This window comes from Protopterus annectens, chromosome 7.part0 (assembly GCF_019279795.1).
Source record: "Protopterus annectens isolate FY-2018-M chromosome 7.part0, PAN1.0, whole genome shotgun sequence".
In the NCBI taxonomy this organism is placed as follows: Eukaryota; Metazoa; Chordata; order Ceratodontiformes; family Protopteridae; genus Protopterus; species Protopterus annectens.
Window position 1 is genome coordinate 1,181,127,906 of NC_056739.1, and position 25,950 is coordinate 1,181,153,855.

The 25,950-nt window shown below is 43.9% G+C and overlaps 1 protein-coding gene across 2 annotated transcripts in view; it reads left to right on the forward strand.

The window, feature by feature from the left end:
* The window catches only part of RNF123 (ring finger protein 123), a 4,282,987-nt gene that overhangs the window by 4,226,136 nt on the left and 30,901 nt on the right, over positions 1-25,950 (forward strand). For both annotated transcript variants that reach the window (XM_044077780.1, XM_044077781.1), the window contains exon 38: positions 3,042-3,127. In XM_044077780.1, coding sequence (XP_043933715.1) covers positions 3,042-3,127 — 86 coding nt within the window. The remainder of the gene's footprint in view (positions 1-3,041; positions 3,128-25,950) is intronic.

Below are 25,950 nucleotides of genomic sequence, written 5' to 3' on the forward strand. Positions count from 1 at the left end.
ACAAATGGATGTTGGACACCGAAATATTCAAGATGATTACAGCAGTCTGGGGATGTCCTCACATAGACCTCTTTGCATCCCACCTCAATCGTCAACTACAGATTTTTTGCACCAGGACATTCCACGAACTAGCTTGGAAAGTGGATGCACTCTCATTCAGTTGGAGAAACCTCTCAGGGTATGCCTTTTCACCTCTTCCTCTTCTTCCACGGGTATTATTAAAGATCAAACAGGACAAGCCCAAGATGATAATCTTGCTGGCCCCAAATTGGCCTCGACAGTTTTGGTACCAAACACTGAAAAACCTTTGTCTGGAGCCCCCTTGGGTTTTACCACGGACTCCGAACCTTCTGTCCCAACACCAGGGTCAGGTTCTTCACTCCCATGTCAAAACTCTCAGCCTGGCGGCCTGGTTAATCCAGGGTCTTTGATTCATTCTCTCCTACCCAAGCAGGTTATGGATGTCATTTTAGAAGCCAGACGTCCTAGCACTAGAAAATCTTATGCAGGAAAATGGAAAAGATTTTGTTCCTGGATGCAGGCTCAGGATAATGATCCTCTTATTCCTAACATTCCTCTGATTTTACTTTACCTGACAGACCTCTTACATAAGGGTCTCTCTTTCTCTTCAATAAAGATACATGCCTCTGCTATTTCTGCTCATTATTATACAGACCCTCCAATCTTTTCCCACCAGCTCATGAGTTTCTCAGAGGAGCTAAGAACTTAAGGCCCCCTAGATCTCCTCCCATTCCTGCTTGGGATCTCAACTATGTTTTGGAAAAACTCACCTTACCTCCTTTTGAGCCTGCTGCCAAAGCTGACATCAAGTTTTTATCTTGGAAGACAGCTATCCTGTTAGCTCTGACCTCTGCCAGGAGAGTCTCGGAGTTGCAAGCTCTCATGGCTGTGGAACCTTATATTATTTTTCATCAAGACAGGGTGTCTTTAAGGACTAATCCTACTTTTATGCCTAAGGTGATTTCCAAAGTGGCTTTAAATCAAACTATTCACTTGCCAACTTTTTAACCCCACTCCGCATCTTGCATTCCTTGGATGTACACAGACAACTATGTTTTTACCTGGACAGAACCAAGGACATCAGGAAATCAGAGCAATTGTTTGTTTCTTATGCTTCAAGTTCCCATGGTAAAGCTATTTCAAAACAGACCATTTCCAAATGGATTGCTCATGGAATCAGATTTTGCTATTCACACCATGGAAAGCAAATACCAGGGACTATAAGGACTCACTCTACCAGAGCTGCTGCCACTTCAGCTGCCTTCCTCAGAGGAGTTCCTATCAAGGACATTTTGGAAGCTGCAACTTGGAGTTCAGTGCATACTTTTTCTAAGCACTACAAATCTACCTCTTTACTCCAAGTCTAGGGCAGGCTTTGCTTCTGCAGTCTTGCAGGGCCTTTTAGCCGCCCCCTCTACTTTATGACCACCTCCCTTTTATTCTGCTTTGGGATTCAACCCTACAGTCATGACTGCAACAGTGAAACACGATGAACATAGTACAGTTGTGTACACTTACCATAAATGTAGATGTTCGAGTGTCTTCACTGTTGCAGTCTGGGTTTCCCTCCCTCCTGTCCCCTCTTATTTTTTCTTTTGTGTGGTTCTTTTTTTTTTTTTCCACCCTTCTTCTGAGGTGTATTTGCAAAGGGTATGGGATCTTACTCATTTTGGAACTCCTGACATCTGGGGCAAGAAAAACTGGAGAGCATGGCATCGGCTGTCAGCTTTGTACTCCTGGCGCTCTGACGTCAGGGAGCATGGCTGAACAGCCGACGCCGGACCCAGACTTTGGGATTCTGGCCGACCGAGGACTGCCTGCCGGTAGGGGAGAACCCTACAGTCATGACTGCAACAGTGAAGACACTCGAACATCTACATTTATGGTAAGTGTACACAACTGTACTTTTTCCATTTCCTGCGGGCATTCTACAGAAAGTTCCAGAAAATCTTCATGTGCCTTATTCTGTTCAACTTTACCCTGTGTCATCTGTTGCTATTTCACATGGGAACTCTATGGTCTATCACTCCACAACACTGACTGTGTCAGAGTTGCCACATTTTCTGTTCCTTCCCTTGCAGTGCAACTCCAAATTAACTTTTGTACTGGTTTCCTACTGAAGGCTCCAAAGTATCTTCATATGGCAACTGTTAAAATGCTTCCCACTCCACTGGTTTTTCCTTAATTTGGGAATTCATTATTCTTTTATGCTGTGATGTTATCAGGGTTAGATTTTCTGCACTAAAACCTTCACTTTGCAGGTAATCCATAACTTCAGTTTCTATTTAACTTCCCCATTACTAATCCTGTGTTCTACTTTCCCCCTTTTGTTTTGTTATTTTTGTATTGTACATTTTCCATATCTGCGTACCTTTGTCTGTATTTCTTTTCAAATATCTTTGATGCTGTTTTTGTATTGAATAGTTTTGCTTTCTAGCACCTTGTGCAACATTAATATTAAGCAGCATTAGCACAACAAAGCAAGTTATACAGTGCTAGTGAAGTGGCATTAAAGAATCTCATTGTCACATTCTCCCCTTTTTATTAACAAGACTGCGACAGCCTCTCTACATTAGGAATGACTTTGGTTTTGTATTGTGTTTTACTCTGTCATACAGAAAGCAAGTGTAGACTGTACAAACCAAATGCAGATATGCAGAGACTAGCATATTCACAACTCATTAAAGTACCATGTCATACTGTCACTGCTTTTAAAATTACCTCACAATTAAATACCTTTTATTCTGCAGGTACTGACGTAGCTCTTTGATTGACAATGTAGAGACTAGGTTTACTGGACTTTAGCAAGCCCAGCACCTTATTTCTGATAGCACAGAGGACTTCTGTAATACTTTCCATTGCTACATGTAGAAAACACTTTAATAAATCTGCAGGCTTCCACAGAACAAGGAATTGTTTTATAGTAAACTAAGGAAAGTTGCTAGTGTAACTTCTTTATCTTTCATAAAGTAACAACCATTTTCTTTTTTTTTTTTTTCCTTTTTTTTTTTTTTTAACAGCCAACTAGCGAAGAGGACCTGTGCCCCATCTGTTATGCTCATCCAATCTCTGCTGTCTTCAAACCTTGTTCACATAAATCCTGCAAGTAAGTACATACCAAACAATAACTGATGTTTTATTGTCCTACTGAACAAACGTTGTGAAAGCTGAATGTCTGAGTGTAAACTGTGTAGTTGTGAATTGTGAAATGGATATGAACATACCTATAGAAACCTGAAATTTGGTAGAAGATAGTCGCCACTCAGCTTAAGAATCTTCTAGTTTTCATAAGTGCTGGGTAAGTTGCAGATTATACTTAACCAACAATTTATGTATATTCTCAGCCATTAAGAACTGCATGTCTGCCTCATGCCTGTTTGAATTCCATTGCTGTCTTTTTAACTCTGTTGTTTCAAAAGGCACTCTTTTCTAACTATTTCTTACCCCTCCTTTGAAATAATATTTAATTGCCATGCTTCAAGGCATCAGTCTTATATCTTCATAGTTATTTTTGCATACATTTTTTTGAAAGATGGCAGAAAAACCATGTTGCGTTAAGTATTGCCCCTGATTACTTCCTTTGAAGTAGCAATACCTTTTTATATTAAGACTTATTTGGCTTGCTGGGAGCAAATAATTTAGGGGATTGGGGATAAGCAGAAGTTGGTAATATGGGTCAGACACTACCTTCCCCACCAGGAATTGATTCAGGAATATAGGCAAACAGAAAAGAAGAGGGGGAGTGCTAAGTGAAAGACCGGCTTTGTTGGAGTTTAGTTGATTCTCAAACTGAAGCTGCTTTTATAAAAGGGGTAATGACTATGGCATATAATATATTGCATGATAACTATTAGAATCAATCAGAGGACCTGAACTCCCCTCCTACCTTTCCCCCTGCTTTACGAACTCCTGGAAGAGCGAGTGTTGTTGTGAGTATGCCACTTCCTTGATATATAGCTTCAGATATAGTCTCCTCTCTCTGTGACAAAATAGTGGCTTTCTGCTTTCTTAGCAAACAAAATCTGAGGTAGTTGAGGTTGGTGCATTATGGGTAAGGAAGTAGCTCGAGAGTTTCTGGTTTCCACGAGCTTTCGCAAACACCTGAGTTGGATCCAAGAGATCGGATCTGAACCCATAAGTTGAGGAAGAATGAAAATGGGCAACAGAAATGGAACGTTAGGGTAAGTACATAACTTATAGTATGTATAAAAAGTCAAACTGCCACAGTAGAAGGAAAATTCTTTATTGCAAGAACAAAGTGAGCACTTTCACTACCTTCCAGGTTGCTTCATCAGACTTAATAAAATATCCCACGCCTTCCTTGATATATATACTTTCAAAGTGACTAATCAGTTAAGACAAACAATTAAATATTTATATCAGACTCAATTTAAAAATAGTAGAAAGAAACATAAACAGACATAAAACTGTTAAAAACAGTATGCAAGTTCAAATGTGAATGCCTATAGAACCATGTAGAAGGGAATTAGTGCTTTAAGGCTCTTGCCTTTAAAAATGGTTTCAAAGAAACAGTTTCATTAATGCCTGGGGATTTCTCTGCATTTAGTTGCAGAATCCATTTTTGCTCAGCCTCTTCTGTTCTGTTTCTAATGTCACCCCCTCTGATATTTTCTTCCAGAACTTCTAGAACTAAAAAATTAAAAACATGGTGCATCCCTTCAGCTTCTACATGTTTAGATAGGGCACTGCTCTCCATTTTGTTTACTATGTCCCTCATATGTTCAAAAATGCATGGTTTGAGCATTCTATTGGTCTTGCCCACATAAAAAACTTTTAAATATTGACAAAAACTAAGACTATATTTCTAGTCCTGCAGTTTGAATAGAAATTAAATTCAATTCTAAACATTTGCTGTGGATGTACAAAAGTGCTACATGAGAAAATGTACTTACAAGCGCTGCAGTTCCTGCACATATATGTCCCTATCCTATCTGATGCATTCAGGGACTTATGTGTTTGGGTTTTATAACATAGCTGCCTTTTAAGTGATTTTTTGTTTGTAAATGAGAAGTCAGGCCCAGAGTCTGACGCCTTCAAGTTCTTTAGTGGCTAACAATATGTTCCAGTTCTTCCTAAAGAAGGGTTGGGAGGGTGGCGTAATGGTTAAGGTGTTTGCCTTGCAAACACAAGGTGCAGGGTTTGAGTCTCACAAGGGATAATTGGCTAGGCTTAAAATGGCTCACAAGGGCAATTAGCCTAATACTAATCTATGAACCTAAGAACCTATAAATATATCACAAAATTGACTAACATCACTTGCATATGTAATGGAGAACCTGAGTTTCTCATCCCTAGAGTCAGTTTCAGGGTTATCTCTTGTAGTTTGTTTTGAGAAGTAAGGTCTACCCTTCCCTTGACGTTCTTGATATACTCCTTCTATGGTGGTGTCTGTTTCTGTCTGATTATATCCTCTATCAAGTAGTTATCCTCTAAACACTCCCATGGACATCTCCAACTCATCATTTTTACTATGTAATCTTGAGGCTCTCAGGAACTGCCCTTTCATAATGTTTTTGATAACATGTCTTGGATGCATGCTATTTTTATGTAATATGGAATTCTTTCTACTTGGTTTTCTATACAGGCTAGTAGCCATCAGCCCTATTTCTGATTTTTTTTCCACTAGAACATTCTGTCTGTTCATTTGACTACTTACAGGTAAATTTAAAAAATGGTGTCATGTGTAGGTACTCTAGGAATCTACCCAAAAGAACAGATATATATATATATATATATATATATATATATATAGAATATAAACATAAAGAAAACCCACATAAAACTCGGCCTGCTTTATAGAAACAACCACTTCCTCTCTCCTGCTACCAGACTAACTCTCGCCACTACTTATCTTCTTCCCTCTCTACTGTATGGCGCCCCTCTGCTTACTAATTTATCCTCCTCACTATCCTCCAAACTAGAAGTATGTTACAGTAAAATCTCCAGATTTGCTACCAAAGCCAAATCTTCCTCACATCACTGTTCCTCCCTTCATTCATTAAACTGGCTTGAACTCCATAACCAACTTGACTTTCTCCAAATCACGACTGCCTATAGACTACTATTCCAACCTACCAAGTCACTTTCCAGTATCCTCCAACCATATACTCCCCATAGAACACTTAGATCTATCCACCAAAACCTAATCACCATCCACAAACCCAAGCGCCCAGCTGGTCAACTTCTGCTTTCCTTCACCTTAGCATAAAAATGGAATGCTCTTCCCTCCACTCTTAGGACCTGCGATAACCTTGAAAACTTTAAAACTATTCTTCATTCTCACCTTTACTCAAACAGGAAATGCAACTGTACTCTTCACCGTATACCTCTCAAAGTCTCCTCCACTTTTACTCCTGGCTAACCTTGCTTATTTGTATTATGTATAAATAACTATACTGTAAAATCTAGCTTCAAGGCCATTTTGCCTGTCTTTTACACCTAAACAAAATTGTAATTGTTTGTTTCTTTATGAATGCTACCTGTTTATTTGTCAGTAATGCAAAGTTTCTTAGTAATTATTCATGTAGCTTAGTATTGTTGGAGCTTTTCTCCCCGGGCTTCCACTGAAAATGGGCTCCCCAAGCCCAGTGGACCTCACCGGTCATCAAACTGGAATAAATAAATAAATAAATTACATCAGTCTTTCTTGCTGAGGAGGAGCCCGAAGCAGAAGCAGTTCCCAAGTGCCCGTCGGCCGCTACCTGATATTTTCGTTTTTTGAGTTGATAATCCTGAAGTCTTCTAAAGTTAAGTACCACGTTGGGGATCCTTTTTTCTTGCCCTAACCGATGTCAGAAAAAGTTAACAATTGTCTTGCCTGTGGAAAGCAAATACTTCACAGAGATTTTCATTCTTACTGCATCACCTGTTTAGGCCCAGACCATGACATCCCTCGCTATCGGTTTTGTGCCTTGTTTAACACCCGAACCATTCGTCGTCGGGCTATTTTTGTTGCTAAATTCTTTTGTTCTAGATCTCCATATTCCAAAATGGCTTCGGTAAGCCATCCGACTACCGATCTTCCGAAAAAACGTAAGGATAAAGACAGAGGCCGCATAGGTCCAAAGCTGCTGCTGATGCTTCAGTTAAGCTAGTCACCAGTCTGCCGGTACTCAATGAGGCGCCCTTGCAGCCCCTGATGCCCACTTCTATGAATTTGCAGGCCTCTGCTGAGATGCATTCAGAGTCCGCTGTGCTGCGAGATGCTTCTTTGACTATGGAACCAGCAGATGTCTCTACCTTGGATGGGGCCGGAGCCGCTGTGCAGGCACCGGCTTCTGAGGGTGTTTTCCGACCTACCGATGTTCAAATCAAACCGACGAGTTCTTTTCTAGCCAAAACTACCAAGTTTCTTAGGCCCAGAGTATGCACTACGCCTAGAAAACCGACAACCAAAGCGCATGCTCAGGCCCCCATGCCACAAAAACAAATACTTATAATGGCTGAAGACCATATAACGCTAATTAGGGGAAGCCAGCCTTCTCCTGCTAAAAGACAAATAATCCATTTGCCTTCAGATTCTACAGACCACAGGAGTCCAATGACTCTGACCTTTATGATTATCAGGACATGCCCTTATCAGCCTATGAGGATTCAGATGCAGAGGAATCCATTCCCTCTGCCTCCCCTCCAGAGGATTTCTCTTGTTGTGAAACCTTGCATACCTTGAGAACGTTTCCATTGGGAATGCCAAGGCTATCCTCAGTTCAAAAAAGAGACTCAGAGAATTTTTAGAGCTACCTCAGCACAGGCCTTTAGCTATTCCCCCTGTCCTAGATGTTGTGGATGATGTATTCTTGGAATCCAGTCTTACTCTAGACACCTTACCTCCGGCCCCTAGGAAACTGGACAGGTACTTCCGAGTACCTGATTCCCACAAGTTTCTTTTCAAGAATTCTACTGCTGATCCAGAGATCATTTCCCAGGGACCTAAAGGTATTAAGGCTACTACAGCCAAAAATCCTACACTTTCGGACAGGGATTCCAGAGCTTTAGACAGATGGGGTAAGAAGGTATATACCTCTGCAACTCTTGCTATCAAGGCATTGAATTGCCAGTTTTACATGCTGAAGTACCAGCAACATGTTATGGATCTCATTAAACAAAAAATGGTAATATTTCCAGATTGTGCAGAAAGTAAAGATTTGCAAGAGCTTATGCATTCTGCAAACTTAGTTGGTAAGCATACTTTTCAGTGTGGTTTTGATGCCCTAGAAGCATCTTGCAGGGCTGCAGTCACTGGCTCTGTACTGAGAAGACATGCTTGGCTGAAGGAGCAGACCTTGTCAGATCATGTCAAATCCAAATTACTAGAAGCTCCTTTAAATAAGGACGTTTTATTTGGCACCAAAACAGAAGTTCTTAAAAAGATGGAAGAAAAATCTAAATCTACGCAAGCTGTTAAAGAATTCTTATAAGTGCAACCACCTCGATTCAGTAGTCATTGCCCTTCAAAACACTGGTCCTTTCCAGCCCCCTCCAGACCTTCCCAAACAAGACCCAGAGGAAACAGACCTCCCAGACTACAGTCTCAGGTTATTCAGAGATCTAAGCAATGGAGTGCTCCCACCCCTAAAACAGGGAGTAGTAAGCCACCTCCCTATGGAAAAAGTTCACAATGACTTCTCAACTCTACCTCCCAGCCCTGCCAAATTGCTTATGCCCCTAGGAGGAAAACATGCCCTTCATGCAAAAAACTGGATGTCCATCACTCAGGACCAGCGGGTCCTCAACATTATATCGCAGGGGTACAAATTGTATTTCCATTCACTGCCAACTCCAAGCGGGTTTCCAGACCTTCCTCCAAACCAGTGGGCAGAGGGTCAAAATCAAATTCTTTCCCTGCTCAACATCAGAGCTATTCAGCCAGTTCCAGTAGAACAAAGTGGTCAGGGTTTCTACTCCAGACTATTCCTGGTACCCAGAAAAGAGGGCTTTTAGCAGCCAGTCCTGGATCTTTCAATTCTCAACACCTTCCTGGTAATGCCAAAATTCAAGATGCTTACCCTACAACAGCTTCTCCCTATGCTAGCCAAGGATGCCTGGTTAGTCACCCTAGAGAAGCTTATCTGCACATCCCTGTCAGGGAATCATGCAGGAAATATCTACGTTTGAGGGCAGAATCTATGCATTATCAGTTCTCTGCACTTCCTTTTGGCTTATCTACTGCGCCCAAGGTATTCAGAAAATGCCTGGCTCCAGCCATTGCATACTGCAAGCAGAGAAATATCCAAATTTACCCGTACTTGGACGACTGCCTGATTCAGGCGGACAGCCAAGAATTGCTGCTTCAACACCTGGCATTTGTAAAAAGCCTTCTCACTTCTTTGGGGTACACCATCGACGAAAAGAAATCACAACTGGTGCCCAGTCAAAAGATTGTATTCCTGGGAGCAGGCTTGGACACAACTTCCCAGATGGCATTTCTCACTTCAGAAAAGCAATTCTATCTGACAGACTGCTTCAAGCAAATGGCCACCAGAACCCAGCCAACTGCAAGAAAAATACTGCAAGCCCTAGGGTTCATGGCCTCATGTATTCTGATAATTCCATATGCAAGACTGCATATGAGGAAACTGTAGTGGTACTTAAAAAGTCTTTGGTGTCAACATTCTCAGGACATGGAAACAGTCATTCCTATCATACCTTGTGTGAGGGCAGAGTTCCTTTGGTGGGCAGAAGCATGCAACCACAACAAGGGACTGCATTTTACTCTACCCCACTTCATCCAAACCCTGACCACAGACGTATCAGACTATGCCCACATGGCTGGCAAATGCAATCAGGGCCACTGGAGCCCAAACCAAATTCTCCTGCACATCAACCAAAAGGAGATGCTAGCTGTACAGAATGCTCTGATTGCTTTCAGATACCTAATCCTTCCAGAACAACTGCTGATAAAAACAAACAACACCACAGTTATGTGGTACATAAACAAGCAGGGGGGAATCCATTCTTACCCACTCTGCAGGTTAGCCATGACTCTGTGGAGCACAGCTTTGAACAACCAAGTCCATCTACAAGCTCAGTTCCTGCCAGGCAAACAAAATTCACTGGCAGATGACGTATGCAGAAAGCTGCTAGACCCACATGACTGGAAATTGGAGCCCAGCACGTTCAACCTCCTGATCCAGAGGTGGGGGACCACAGAGTTGGATCTCTTTGCCTCCCCCCACAACCACCAGTTAAGCAAATTCTGCACCAGGAACCCTCACAGCAGGGCCTGGAAAGTGGATGCCCTATCCTTTCAATGGGAAAGCCTCTTAATATATGCCTTTCCCCCTCTGCCACTTCTCTCAAGTACTACTCAAGATAAAAGAAGACAGGCCAAGGACAATTCTGATTGCCCCAAACTGGCCACGCCAGCACTGGCACCCACTCCTGTGCAGCATGACAATGGTGCTACCTTGCCACCTACTCCAGACTCCTACCCTGCTGTCACAGCAGGAGGGACAGATTTTGCATCCACAATTACAAATCCTATATCTTTCAGCCTGGCTTATTTCTTGAATACTCCACCAGCAACTCTAAGTAAGCAGGTGCTGGATGTCATTCTTGAAGCCAGAAGGCCTAGTACTAGGAAATCCTGTGTGGAAAAGTGGAAAATATATTGTTCTTGGATTCAGTCTAATGGAAAGGACACAACTTGCACCCTCCTTACCTCTAATCCTGGATTACCTATCAGAGCTCTACTCCACAAAGGCTGTCCTTCTTCTCTATTAAGATTCATGCCTCTGCCATTTCGGCTCATTACAACACTGAGCTACCTCTGTTTTCTCACCCTCTCATCAAACAGTTCCTGAGAGGGGCTAACAACTTAAGGCCCCCAAGGAGAGCACCCACCCCTGCATTGGACCTTAACTTTGTACTGGAAAAGCTTACTCTTCCCCCTTTTGAACCTGCTGCTTCAGTAGAGCTAAAATTCCTCTCTTGGAAAGCAGCCTTGCTTCTAGCCATCACTTAAGCTAGAAGAGTGTCTGAGCTACAGGCACTGATGGCTGTGGAACCCTTTATTATCTTCCATGCTGACAGGGTTTCCCTCAGGACTAACCCGACCTTTATGCCTAAGGTGGTGTCCAGTGTGGCCCTAAACCAATCCATCCATTTGCCAACCTTCTTCCCTAATCCTCAGAGTAAAGGGGGTAAATCCTGCACTCATTGGACGTGCACAGACAGCTCAGGTTCTACCCTGATAGGACTAAGCCGTTCAGAAAATCTGACTAGCTGCTAGTCAGCTTTGCAACAGGGGCAGAGGGCAAGGCCATTTCTGAACAAACAATTTCCAAATGGATAGCACACTGCATCCATTTCTGCTACAAGCACCATGGAAAACCAACCCCTCAAGGGGTCAGAACACATTCCACTAGGGCTGCTTCTACCTCTACAGCATTTCTCAGTGGAGTCCCTACCAGGGACATTCTGGAAGCTGAAACCTGAAGTTCTGTACACACCTTCACCAAGCATTACCACTTACCTATCTTTTCCAAATCCAGGGCAGGATTTGCTACAGCAGTCTTTCAGGGACTACTAACCAGCCCTAACTATTCTTGACTGCCTCCACCCATCCTCAGCTTTGGGAATCAACCCAAGTGTAATGACTGCAACAGTGAAACACTAAGAACATAGTACAGTTGTGTACACTTAGCATAAATGTAGATGTTCGAGTGTATTCACTGTTGCAGTCCTGGTTTCCCTCCCTCCAGCCCCCTGTTTTTCTTTATCTTTCCTCTCTATGGCTATTCCTAATGGTATTGGTATTTACTTTTTTACTGGTGGTGGTTTCCCCACCATATACTAGCTCCCTATTTGGGAGCTCCTGACATTTGGGGCAAGAAAAACTGATGTAATGGCGTCAGCTGCCTGTTTTTATACCCCTGACGTCATGGAAGAAGCGACAGCATCTGACACAGAAATACTAAAACTCTGGTATTCGGGCCGACTGAGGGCTACCTGCAAGCTGATAACCCAAGTGTGATGACTGCAACAGTGAATGCACTCGAACATCTACATTTATGGAAAGTGTACACAACTGTAATTTCTCCTTCCCTGGAACCAGTAATTTCACGGCTTCCATCTCCATTGTTAGCTAAGTCCAGATCTCCAACACTATCTACTTGGTCTACTAGGAGTTTATCTGTGAAGACATGGATTGAGTTTTGGAGAAGTTATTGAAGACTCTGGCCCTGGACAAACTTTTGTTGGATCCGACCACAAAGGAATCTGATCAGATCCAATCCACCCCTCTAGTACCTGTTCCTCCTCCAATCCATCCTTTGATTTCGGAGCTGGAAGACTCCGATTTCCAGATTGTGTCCGTGTCAGCTCCCGGACCTTTGATTTCCTCGGAGCAGACATCTACTTTGAGTGTTTCCCTCCAGTCGGAGCAGGACACGTATAGGAGCTGACACTGTCTGGTTGTATCCTCGGAGCCAGCTTGGATCTTTCTGGATCCAACTCTGCCTTTCGAGGCTTCGGCGCAGGTGAGTTCTGCTCCTACCTCGGCTTTGGAGCTTCTGTCCCTGATTCCGCGGATGTCTTCATCTCCGATTACTTCTTTGTAGGATCCAGGAGAGTCCTTGGACTTGGGGCAGTCTGCCTTCAAGGTTATGAGGATAGTTATGACTCCTGCCAAGTCCATTGCACAACCTACATCAGATCTTCCTCCCTCTTCGGGCTTGTTCTGTTTGTCCTCTCAGGTAACCCTTCCACAAGATCGCAGTGACCCCAGGCCTCAGGATGCTCACCAAGAGATTCCCCTCTCTTCTGAAACATCCCAAAGGTATCCCACTGAAGAGGTCTCCCGAAAGAGGACCTGCAAGAGGAAACACCTTGACTCCCCAGAGGAGTCTATCACATCAGACACTGACCTCAATGATGCAGAAGGGTAACCATGGTCACATCCTGAAGATGTCTTTTTTGGAGACATCTTCATAATATTAAAACAGAGAGGTGACTGGCAGTCCACCCCCCCTTTGGCTGAGGAGTCGGGTTACCTGAAGGCCTTCGGGTCTTACCCTTCCACCTCTTGGGTGACTCCCCCTTCCGATGAGCTTATGGATTTAATGTCACAGAAGGCATGGGAGACCTCCGATACCATAGAGCCTACTCCTAGAAGGCCAAACAAATACATTACTGCTCCAAAGGACAAGACCTTTTTGACTAAGGGTGTAGCAATTGATGCTATGGTCATGGCAGCGGCCACTAAAAAGGAGCTATCTGAGACCAGCTCCTCTATCCATCTTCCTGATAAGGACTCTAGGATGATGGCTAGATATGGGAAGTGGTCCCTGACCTACCTTACCCACTTTACTAGGCTACAGAGGGACCTGTTAAAGGGACTCACAGACTCCCTACAAGGAGCTGTAACTAATGCAGTAGCAGATAATGTTAATGCTCAACTCGCCACCCTCAATTCGGTTGTAAATTCTTCCATGAGTTTAATGTCTTATGCAGCAGATGGGACAAGAAGGGCTATGAGTTCAAGTATTGCTCTTAAGAGCCTGGATGTGCCTTTGCGATTTCATGGAGCCCTTCACATTTTCCTTTGTTAACGCCCCTTTTGATGGCTCTTCTGTGTTTGGGCCTAAAATGAAGGAAACGCTCACCAGGTGTGAACAGGAAGGCAAGACCTTGTCTGCCTTTGGAGTATGTTTTTCCACGCCTTCCAGACCCTTTCCCAAATGTCAGAGAGGTAGTGGGAAGATGTGGTTCAGAAAATCCTAGGGGTCTTTCCATGACACACAGGGTGAAAGTTCCCCCAGGGCAGGGGGGTAACAACAATGGAAGATGCCGCTCTCATGGCAGAGGAGGCCCGCACAATCAGGGCTCCAGAGAATCTTTCTTTGGAGGGCCCTTTCATCACTCATGAGGGAGTACCCGATTCCTCGCCTCTGGAGGCAGTCAGGGGGCAATTGTCTCTGAGCCTGAAAACCTGGCAAAAGATAACTACCAACTGATTGGTGCAGAACATAATATCCAGGAGATATATCATTCCCTTCTCGGATCCCGTTCCTGTAAAAAAAATTAGTTCCAGACATTCCACCCAGTCAAAGGAAACAAGCAACCTTAGAAATTTGAAAGTTGCTAGAAAAAGAGAGTCATCCAAAAAGTCCCCACAGACCAGATAAGATTCTTTTTAGTTCCAAAGAAAACAGGGGACTGGGGACTCGTTCTGGATCTCAGCAATCTGAACAAATATGTCCAGAAATCCAAGTTCCGGATGGTGATGCTGTAGTCGATACTTCCATTTCTGGAAAAAGACAGTTGGATGTGCTCCATAGACCTTCAGGATGTGTACTACCATATTCTAATGGACAGGCAATCCAGGAGGTTCTTATGTTTCCAGCTAGGAGCCAGTTACTTCCAGTTTCGAGCTCTACCCTTTGGTCTCACTACAGCCCCACAGAGTGTTCAAGTGCTTGGCAGTAGTGGCAGCTCACCTGAGAGGCAAAGAATTCCATGTGTTTCCATATCTGGACGACTGGCTCATTTCCACCTCAACCTAGCATCATCTGTTACAGGCCAGGGATTACACTCTGCAGCTCTGTTCCTCCCTAGGAATTACAATAAGTTATGAAAAATCTGCTGTAGAACCATGTCAGTCCTTGGTTTTCATAGGAGCTCAGATAGATAAAGCAGTTTTTATCAACAAAACTTCCTCAAGACAGGGTACACAATCTTCGTTGTCATGTAAGAACACTGAACAGGAAGAAAAGGGCTTCTACCAAGCTAGTTTTACAAGTCCTAGGGAAAATGGCAGCTTCAGTTATTCTAATCCCGCTAGCTCGATTTCACATGAGAATCCTCCAGTGGTTACTCTCGACACAATGGTCATTTCTAGATCTTCCGATGATGTACAAAGTTAGCATAACCAACTCATGCGAAAGACAACTTCCAAGATTGTGGGGGGCATTATCTGGGAAAGACAGTTCAAGGTACCTAGTTTGCAATTGTAGAGTGTGTAAAGATTAATCCTAGAGGAGGTGACATGAAAGGTATATTGGGGGAAAGAGAAGTGAAGTGGCAAATATTATTAAATGCAGCCACTTACCCCGGATTAAATGATTGTATTCCCACCAAGCCCCTGTTAAGGGCCTAGAATGGGTAAGAAAAAAGTAATATTAATAGTAGGGTAGGTGTTGTTCCAAGTTGATTATACTCATCGAGCTACAAGTTTCCCACAGTTTTGTGTGTTCATTGTGAGACGCAACTAATAGTTGTATTTTTAACATTTTTTAATTTTAATTTTTATTTTACTATGTAATTTTAGTATTGAATATTATGAATTTTATATCATGCGTAAACAGTTATTTAACTGTTTAGTTATTTTATATGTATTTTCATGATTTTAAATGGTTGTTGTGTTATGAGAATCCATGTCAGGATGAGTCATTCCGTATCCATGAAATTAATATTCATGAGATCAATTTGGTGTATCACAGGATTGGATAAGTTGAATTAATTAGTATTATTTAAAGGCTGTTAGTTTGAGAAATGGTGTTCTGAAGAAGTCTATGGAGGATAGATGAAAGCGCTTAACCTGATGCACTAATAAACAACAGTTTTGGTATTTTCTGTCTCTTTCCTTGGAACCGGACACTCTTTTTCACCAGTTATATCGCATTTATTGACTGGCAAAACTATATCTTGATAAGAGGCATTCCGGAAAAATGTGATCAGCATCAATTAACCCACACTGTTAAACAGATCTTCAGCTGCCTACTACAGAATGACATGGTTGCATTAGAAATAATCATAGAAAGAGTACAACGGGCACTACGCACCAACCAAGACCCTGCCAAACATACGCTTCACTAACCAAGACCCTGCCAAACATATGCTTCTTCTTCTTAATTATCAAGACATCCAAAAAATAATGCTAGCAGCTAAAACCAAAACGTTTATAACCTGGAATAGCTATAAAATCACCTTCGTTCAAGACCTCCCAATGCAGAGCAAACAAAAAGTCCTCATAAAGTGTGTATTTAATTAACTGGAAAATAAAATCTCAAATGAAATACCCTAACACTCTAGTATTTCATCACAAAGTGTTTAAATACTTTTCAGACTCCCCAAGAGAAGCAAGGGCAGCCTTTTTGCAGGCCTTTAATGAAACTCCAGAATCTTAAAATATCGAAGAAACAAATACTGATTAGCTGTTGCAATGAAAAATTAACTTTATAAAGAAGAAAATAATAGATGTTAAGTTGTCTATCTCGCCTTCATTCTTGCTGGATGGGTTCGGAGCCGACCTCGGCTCCGACTCGGCCACTCTAAAAGCTCGAGAGTTGGTTCCACCGGCTCGAGGCTCCCCTTATATCCCACAATGCTAGGCGGTATTACCTCAGATCTCGTTTGCCGCTACAGCTATCGAGACGTGTTGCTTCACCGGCTTCAGGTTAGTGTAGGAAATAGTTTAAAAAAGTTTACTAAAACCCTTTAAATTAGTTTTCCATACAGTATCCCCTTACCTTAATGGATTTTTATCCCTTTCTCCTTGTTCTTCACCTTTTTTTACCTCAAGAACTTATATGTTCTTCCCTTAGGCCTTCGGGCCCTCCCATCCCCTTGGAGTGTATGTGTGTTTGTGCTTGTGTGTGGTTACACTTGTTCCTTGAAATGTCCAAGGATTCAAAGGTCTCAGGCTTCAAGAAGTGTGACTCGTGCTGTCAGAAAATGTCTCTGACAGACGGTCACACTTCTTGTGTGTACTGCCTGGGACCTTTACACCTGCAGGACTCTTGTGCTGTATGCCATGGCTTCAGCCCTAGAGTCCTGCAGGAAAGAAAGAATAAGCTCATTTTACGGGGCTTGCTAAAGCCTGAGGGTCCCCCGACTGTTTCTTCGGGCAAACCTTCTAAGGCTTCTAGGTCTTCGACTCCAGCTACCGAGTCGACACCTAAGACATCGAAGTCTACTACAACATCGGCTCTGGCTGGAGCCGATGAGACTCGAACTTCTACTTCTGTGGTTCCCTCGGCTCCGGCTGGAGCCAAGGTATTGGAAATATCTGAGTCGGCTCCGATCAGACCATCGGAACCGACATCTAGGAAGAGGTCCAGGTCACCGTCCCTTGGCTCCATTCATTCGGCTCCAGCATCTCCCTTGCTGTCTGAACGGAGCTATAGATCTCACTCCTCTAGGTCATCGAGACTTTCTGACCATGACCTTCAGAGGGTAGTGAGTCGACTTCTGAAGTCCGAGGCACTGGCCCAAATGCTTCAGAGCCCGACTCATCAGTCGATGCTTAACCTACCTCTCAAAATGTTCCTCCTCCGACTCCTTTGAGCTCGGAGCCGGGGCGTTTCGGAACCGAGACTGTGGTGGCGTCGGAGCCGATACAATTGTCTTCGGCCCCGTCGTCGGCTCCGATTTCTTCCTTGGAAGAATCTCGGCGCCGGACTTCCCTCGTCGGCTCCGAGGGGGTGAGTGGCATCGGACCCTTGTCCGACCCGCTCTCCTCTCGGCGCCAGCGCTGGTGAGTTCGGCTCCGACATCGCCTCGAGCCATCGCTGTCGGTGCCGAGGGAGGTTTTCAGCTTTTCGGAGCGGGGACCTCTGGCTCTGCCTGACAGGGGTGCATTTGAGGTCATGCGGAGTGTGTTGGAACCCGGTTCAACTCCACAGTCGGCTCCGTCTGTCCCTCCCTCTTCGGTGCCTCAGGTTATGTCTGCTCACTCCCTCATCCCAGACCGTAGAGAGCCAGCTCCTCAAGAATCCCCTGTGGGGATCTCATCCTCTTCCGAGGCCTTTCCTGAATTGGCAGGGGAGCCCCCTAGGAAGAGAAAGTGCAAGAGGAAGCACATAGACTCACCTGAGTCTGTCACCTCTGACACGGATTTAGAGGATTCCGAGGGTTCCCCCCGTTCCCCTTCTGAAGATGTCTCCTTTGCAGACATTCTAGAGATCTTGAAACAGAGGGGAAATTGGCCAGCCCTTAACCCTTCGGTGGATGAATCTGTGTATCTTGAGGTGTTTGGCTCTCGCCCTTCCACCTCCTGGGTGTCCCCCCCCTTTGACCCCCTCATGCACCCCAATAGTCAGGACTGCAGCAATGGAATCCTCGAACATCTACATTTATGGTAGGTACAAAACTGTACTTTTCTGTGGATGCTATGGTGGTAGCTGCCACCACTAAGAAGGAGCTAGCTGATCCTTCGGTGCCTGTCCATCCTCCTAACAAGGAATCTAGGTCTATGGACAGGTACGGGAAGCGGATGTTTTCGTCAGCGACCTTTGCTATGCGTTCGCTGAACTACCTCTGTCATTTCACTCGTCTTCAAAGAGACTTGATCAAGGAAGCGAGTGAGATGTTAAAGGATCCTACAGCTGCGGGTTTTCAGGATAAGATGAACACTCAGCTGGCTACCCTAAATTCTATAGCTAACTCCTCCATGCCTCTTTCATATGCGGCTGATGGAGTGAGCAGAGCCGCAGGGACAGGTGTGGCCTTACGGCATGCCTGGATGCGGCTGTGCAATTTTGGACCCCTTTAAAAGCGTCTTTCACTAATTCCCGTTTGATGGATCGTCCCTTTTGGTCCTCAAGTGAAAGAAACCTTGACAAGGTGCGAGACAGATGGCAAAACTCTTTCTGCCGGAGTCTGTTTTCTACTCCTTCTAGACCTTACCCCAAAGGCCAGAAAAGTGGAAAGATGTGGTTCATAAACAATCTCAAGGGACTTTGCCTGACGACAGAGTCGGTTCCCCTCTAGAGGCAGAGGGGGGAACAATAATGGTAGACGTCGCCCTAGAGGCAGGGGGGGTCCGCAGAACCAGGGCAATCGAGAAACCTTTTCCGATAAGCCCTTCCAGCATCCCTGAGGTGTTGCACGACTGTCCACCTTCGGAGGCAGTCGGGGGAAGATTGTCACTGTACCCAGAAGCCTGGCGATCCCTAACTCGAGACAAGTGGGTACAGTCCATCATTTCTGAAGGCTATTCCATTCCGTTCTTTCGCATTCCAAATCAATCAAAAAAATCCCTTCCAGATGTTCCACCTGCTCAAAGGGATCAAGCAGCGTTGGAAATATCAAAGTTGCTTGCAAAAAGAGCCATTCAGCCAGTGCCAGCAGACCAGCAAGGATCCGGAATCTACTCAAAGTTCTTTTTGGTTCCAAAGAAAACAGGGGACTGGAGACCCATTTTGGATCTCAGTATCTTGAACAAGTCTGTCAAGAAAACAAGATTTTGGATGGTCACGCTACAATCCATCCTACCCCTATTGGGAAAGGAAAACTGGATGTGCTCTATAGACCTCCAGGATGCGTACTATCATATAAAAATGAACAGACGCTCCAGGAGATTCCTCCGCTTCAGGCTGGGAACCAGTCACTTTCAATTCAGAGCCCTGCCCTTTGGACTCACCACTGCCCCCGGTGTTTACCAAATGCATGGCAGTGGTAGCTTCTCACCTGAGATGTCAAGGATTCCAGGTGTTTCCATACTTAGACGACTGGCTCCTCACAGCTCCTACCAAGCATCTTCTTCTACTTGCCAGAGACTACACCTTTCGCATTTTTCAAAAGTTAGGTATCTCAATAAATTGCGAAAAGTCTGTTTTGTCGCCTTGTCGTGCTATTACCTTCATAGGCGCAAATCTAGACACAGTCAACATGTCAGCGAGACTCATAGACCAAAGAATAGCAGATATACACAAACTGGTCTCCCTTCTCTTCCACAGCAACAGAGTCAAAGTCAGATTAGTTCTAAAAGTACTGGGGATTATGGCGGCTGCTATCCCTCTACTTCTATTAGCCAGATTTCACATGAGAATCCTTCAATGGATGCTCTTCACACAATGGTCGTACCAACAACTTCCGATGTCCCACACCATTGTGATTACGCAAGCATGCAAGAATCATCTTCTTTGGTGGATTTCTTCCCCCCAGCTCTTCCTAGGAAGACCCTTTGTCCCTCCCCCTCCGGTTGCTACTCTGACAACGGACGCCTCCCTGATCGGGTGGGGGGGGCATTATCAGGGCAGAACAGTCCAGGGCATATGGCAACCAGGCGAACGCCACTTGCATATAAATGTTCTAGAGATGAGAGCAGTGCTTTTAGCGTTGCAAGCCCTTCAAGACTCTCTTCCCTTGGGAACGATAGCAATTCAGACGGACAACATGTCTGTAGTGTGGTATATCAACAAACAAGGCAGAACCAGGTCCTACCCCCTATGTCGAGAAGCAGTCAGACTGTGGCAATGGGCGATTTCTTCTCAGCGGTTTCTGATAGCAACGCACATCCCCGGGAAGTCCAATCTTATCGCGGACAAGTTGAGCAGAGCTATCCTCATGCCTCACAAGTGGTCTCTGAAAGATTCTATCTTGGAGAAAATTTTTCTCAAGTGGGGTCAGCCTTGCTGCGTCCTTTTTGCTACTCCCCAAAACAGCAAGTGCAAAGATTATTTCACCCTCTTCCCTTTACCAGGCCAGCCCAGCAGAGACGCTCTAGTCCAAGTTTGGCCCCGGGGACTTCTGTATGCATTCCTCCCTTCCCACTAATCTCTCAAGTGATACAGAAAGCTATCGCTCAGAAGGCCTCATTGATCCTCATTGCTCCTTACTGGCCTCGACAGGTTTGGTTCCCCTTTCTACATCAATTTCTGTTGGAGCAACCCTGGCATCTGGACCTAGTTCCAGATCTTTTGATCCATCAGTCGGGTCAGTTACATCGCTCCCTCCCCTCTCTGAACCTCACTGCTTGGTTCCTCCAGTTCCAACCTTAGCCAGGCTTCCTCAAATATCTCACTCTGTTCGAGATATTTTGATAGCTTCCCATAAATCTTCCACTCGGAAGATTTATCTTAGTAAGTGGAAACGTTTCACCTATTGGGCTCAAGGAGGGGACATAGATCCTTTCACTGCTCCCATCCAAATAGTCCTTGATTTTCTAGCTGAACTTTTCCATGCAGGTTCATCTCCTTCTACTCTTAAAGTTCAATTTGCAGCTATATCTAACTTTCATGTGGGCATCTCAGATTCTGCCATCATGTCTCACAAGCTTTGCAAAGCTTTCTTGAAGGGAGTTTTTCTTCTTAAGCCTCCTATAAGAAATCCTCCTCCTTCTTGGGACCTTAATTTAGTTCTCACATCTTTGATTCTTCGCCCTTTGAACCTGCAGCTTCCTGTTCAATGAAATTGCTATCCTGGAAGACTCTCTTTCTGATAGCCATTACTTCAGCTAGAAGGGTCTCAGAGCTTCATGCACTCAGCAGTCGACCACCGTATCTGTTGTTTCATAAGGATAGGGTATCCTTGGACCAATCCATCCTTCTTACCTAAAGTAGCCTCTGGCGCAAATCTAAATCAAAACATTGACCTCCCTGTGTTTTTTCCTAACTTTTCTAACAGGTCTGAACAAAAATTGCATTGGCTAGATGTTCATAGTCAATTAAGGTATTATTTGGATAGGACCAAACAGATCAGGAAAACTGACCAGTTGTTTGTCTCTTATGCAGAAGGCAGAAAGGGCCTTTCAGTTTCGAAGGTATCACTCTCCAGATGACTAACATCCCTGATTTCCTTTGTGTATGAAATTAGACACCAAAAGTTGCCTAACAAACCTAAGGCCCATTCGACTAGAGCTTTGGCTACTTCTATAGCTTTCCAAGACAGGCTGCCTATTGATACCATTTGTGCAGCAGCTACATGGGCTACTCCTCACACTTTCATTTCTCATTATAAGTTGGATTTAGCTTCTAGACATAGAGCTAATTTTGGTTCCACTGTACTCAAGAGTCTATTCCGATAGGCCACCCGGGACAAGGTGCTAGGGACGTGGTCCCATCCAGCAAGAATGAAGGCGAGATAGACAACTTAACATATAGAAGTTATGTTCTTACCATAACGTTCCATGTTAGTTGTCTTCTTCTCACCTTCTTTCTTGCGTCCCACCCTCCTTCCCCCTAGCCTGGACAGACCTAGAGGAGTTTGATTGTGACCTCTCTTTCTACCACCTCTATTGTATATATGTATATGCTATACTTTGCATATATTCCTTCATCAGGTATCAGGTCACCTTCTTCCTTTCTTTTTATAGAGGTGGGTTTTCCCATTTCCAGTAGTTCTGGATTTATTATTGGCTGGGCCTAGCTTACAAACGAGATCTGAGGTAATACCGCCTAGCATTGTGGGATATAAGGGGAGCCTCGAGCCGGTGGAACCAACTCTCGAGCTTTTAGAGTGGCCGAGTCGGAGCCGAGGTCGGCTCCGAACCCATCCAGCAAGAAAGAAGGCTAGAAGAAGACAACTAACATGGAACGTTATGGTAAGAACATAACTTTTATTTTACCAGGCTCGCTACTCCTACCGGAAGTGTCTCCATGAAACCTAAAATACAAGGTTTGTTGATTTAAGATCCGGTTTCAGGTCAGAATTATTTTCCAGCAAATCTTTCCCCCCTAGCCTCTTAAAGAAACTATACGTATTTTCACCCAGAAGTGGCTATGGAGACGATCCAAAGCTTCTCTAGCTTCCTACATGTGCTCTGTGACCCCACAACAAAAACTGACTGCACATTGGAATTGTGAAAACTTGGAATTGATTAAAGTTGTGCAGAAACACTACTAAGCAGTCAGACTGATCTGAGGTAAGAACGGAAATAACAGTGCTTTCTTGTACAAGTATAAAACTGGTTTTAAGGTCCAAAGACAGAATTCTTCCAGCAATTAACAACACGGCACAGTAAGACTCATATTGTTGTAAATAATACACTAGATGTTAAGACCCAAGTAAGAGATGCTGTGTATGAGAACTATGTTAGCTAAATTGGTAGAAATACCCTTTTTCTTGTTTTTTCCATGCCCGCTCAATATGTATATATGGTAAATAGAAAATATTGGGGTATAAAAAAATAACATGGAGCTAGCAGTTTCAAATGTGATATAAAGCTATCACATTTAAATGATTGGATAGCTGACTTTTTAATGATGTGAGCTGTCTTGCGACTTAAGCAGTCATTTTGTGACTATGCAAACTATAACATGAAAATGGGAAATGCAGCGAGCAAGCAGAACAAATATACCATACCATAAAAATGCATACATGGTCAAGCTATTTAGGTATACATGTTGAATCTGATTGTTTTATTGTGTGTAAATATATATATATATATATATATATATATGAAACTATTTTTTTTTTTTTTGGTTTACTAGGTGAAGTTACTCTGATCTTCTCCCATTGCCGAAGAAGAAATGAGACAGAAGTGATAATGTTACTAAAATACATTGTGTAAACTGGTTGCTTATGATAGTGTAAACTTGGCAAATTACACGTTTTTGTTTTAACCAACATTCTTTACATGATTGACTTTTTGCTATAAAGCTTAACAGATGCTACACAAACAGAAATTACAACTTCTGGTTTAGATCAGGTCATTGAAGGCTTTTCATTTTAAACACAAGTAGATGATATGTATTACCATTTTCAAATTAATCTTGCTTGATGTTATTATATGACCCTATACGTGGATGTTAAATTTTGACTGCCATCCTGGTGAATGCAGTACTACTGAAACAAATTCAGCTACTATTTCTTTATAGAATCTAGTGTAGTAAGCACCTTGAATTAATATCAGTGCTACTATTTCATTGTTAAAAGTATTTTAACCACAATTGTAATACAACCACCTTGGCACTACCCTACAATTAGGAGCTGATGTGTAATTGGTGTATTGCTAAAGGATAACTATTCTAGGAGTGCTTATATCTTTGTATAACAATCTTTCAAAAACTATGATGAACTTACTAGGAAGAGGTTTAAGGGTTAATATTTTTTGCTTATTCTAAGTGTTCATGTTCCCCTATACACATATGTTCTCTTTCAGAAGGGTTGGCTAGGTGGTTAGGCACTGGGGTAGTTCTGAAAGAGTCAAGTGCTACAGTCTTAAAAGTTAACTCTACTAATCTGGTTTATGTGGTTTATTATATCATGGAGAAGGTAATTACTAAAAAAATTACAAACAGGAGAAAACAGTAGAGAAAAATGTGGATGTTATGTAGTCCAATCTCGCCTACATTTTTACCTGTGGGTTCGGAGCCAAATATTGGCTCCGACTCGGCCAAACTTTTCTAGCTCGAAGTCTTCTATTGGCTAGGCTAAGAAGGTATCCCATGCTGCACTGCTCCATATCCCCAGATCTCGTTTGCCGCTCGTGTAGCTCGGAAGTGGTCTCGCTCTTGGCTGTGGCTAAGTACCTTTTTTCTTCTTCTTGAGAGAATTTGTTACAAACAAAAGCTATTTTAATAGCTATTTCTATTTGGTGTTTTTTGGGTATAATCTGTAGTGTGATTGTTTTTGTGGTATCCCACTAGCTGTACCAATGGGCTAGGCCAGTTTCAGTTAGAGGACCTATTCCGTCCCCTTACTTGTCCCTGTGTTTGTTTTTTGCTATCTAAAACCGTTTGAATTAGAGGTTTTAGTGTCTGTCTTCCTTGTTCTGTATGCGAGTTTGGTCTAAAACCGTTTTAGTTAGAGGTTTTTAGCCCTAGTCGTCTTAGTGTGTGTCCCTTCTGAGGATTGTGTGTGCTGTTGTTTGTGGAAAAATTTGTTCCCGCGCTTAGTGTGGTGTTTTTGTTTGACTGTAGTTGTTTTTCCAGTCAGGCAGTGACTTGCTCGTTGTATTGGTATTTGTGATTAATTTTCAAGATGTCCAAAGATTTCAAGGAGTACAAACCTTCGGTTTTTAAAAAGTGCTCTAAGTGTGGTTACAAGATGTCCATCAATGATGGACATTCAGTATGCGTTTATTGTCTGGGAGCAATCCACCTGCAGGAGTCCTGCAGCTTCTGCCATGCTTTTAGTCCCAGGGTGCTCCAAGAAAGAAAGAATAAGTTAATTCTGAAGGGACTCTTGAAACCCTCGTTCGAAGAGGCCATAGATTCTGCTTCCAGTTCAAAATCAAAATCAAAAACGAGATCTCCGGCTCCTTCAGTCTCCTCTGAGCCACCGGAGAAAGTAATGAAACTAGCTTCGACCTCATCGGCTCTACTGTCCTCGGGGCCATAGGAAGTGTCTGTGTTGATGGAACTGGTGTCTGCTCCAATTATATTGGAACCTCTTCGGAGCCGATCGCCCAGTACTAGACCAGTGTTACCTGAGAGGCGATCCCGATCTCCCTCCCTGTCCTCCAAATCCTCCAGGACACTTTCAGATGTGGATGTTGATAGGGTGGTGCAGAGGCTCCTTCAGTCACCGGTTTTGGCTGAATTGTTCTCTGCTCCGTCCCAGTCATCTCCGGAGCCCGTCCCGACACCTTCTTCGATTATTCCTCCTCCAAGCGCATCTCTGTCTTCGGAGATGGAATGCTCCGCTCCATGTGATGTTCCTAGGTCAGTTCCTATGGCCCCTCCGGGCTTATCGGTGCCGACATCAGCTCGCTCCGACCCCATTGGCACCATCCACAGGGTTCGGGACTTGGGATTCTTCAGTCAGGCCCAAGGGGGGCACCTCGGGACACCTTTCGGTTCTTAGTCTCCCACTCGATGCCTCGGCTCGTAGAACCCCGACTCCTGTCATGGCCTTGGAGGCTGGCCGGTCCTCGGACTCGGGGGGGGAGGGGGGGCCAGCCTTTGAGGCCATGCGGAGTGTGCTGGCCAGATCTTCAGCCACATCATGCGGGTCAGTCATTCTGTCCCCTACCACTCCGGTGAGAACCTCTGATTACCTGTCTGTAGACAGCGGAGCCCCAAGGCCTAGGGATACCCCCACGAGTGGTCCCCAAGTTTCTGAGGGCCCCTCAGAGTTTTTGCCTGAGGAGCCCCCTAGAAAGAAAACGTGCAAGAGGAAGCACATAGACTCCCAGGATGAGTCTCTCACCTCAGATACTGACCTTGAGGAATCGGAGGGGTCCCCCAAGTCATCCTCTGACGATGTTTCTTTCTCCGACATCCTGGAGATATTGAAACAAAG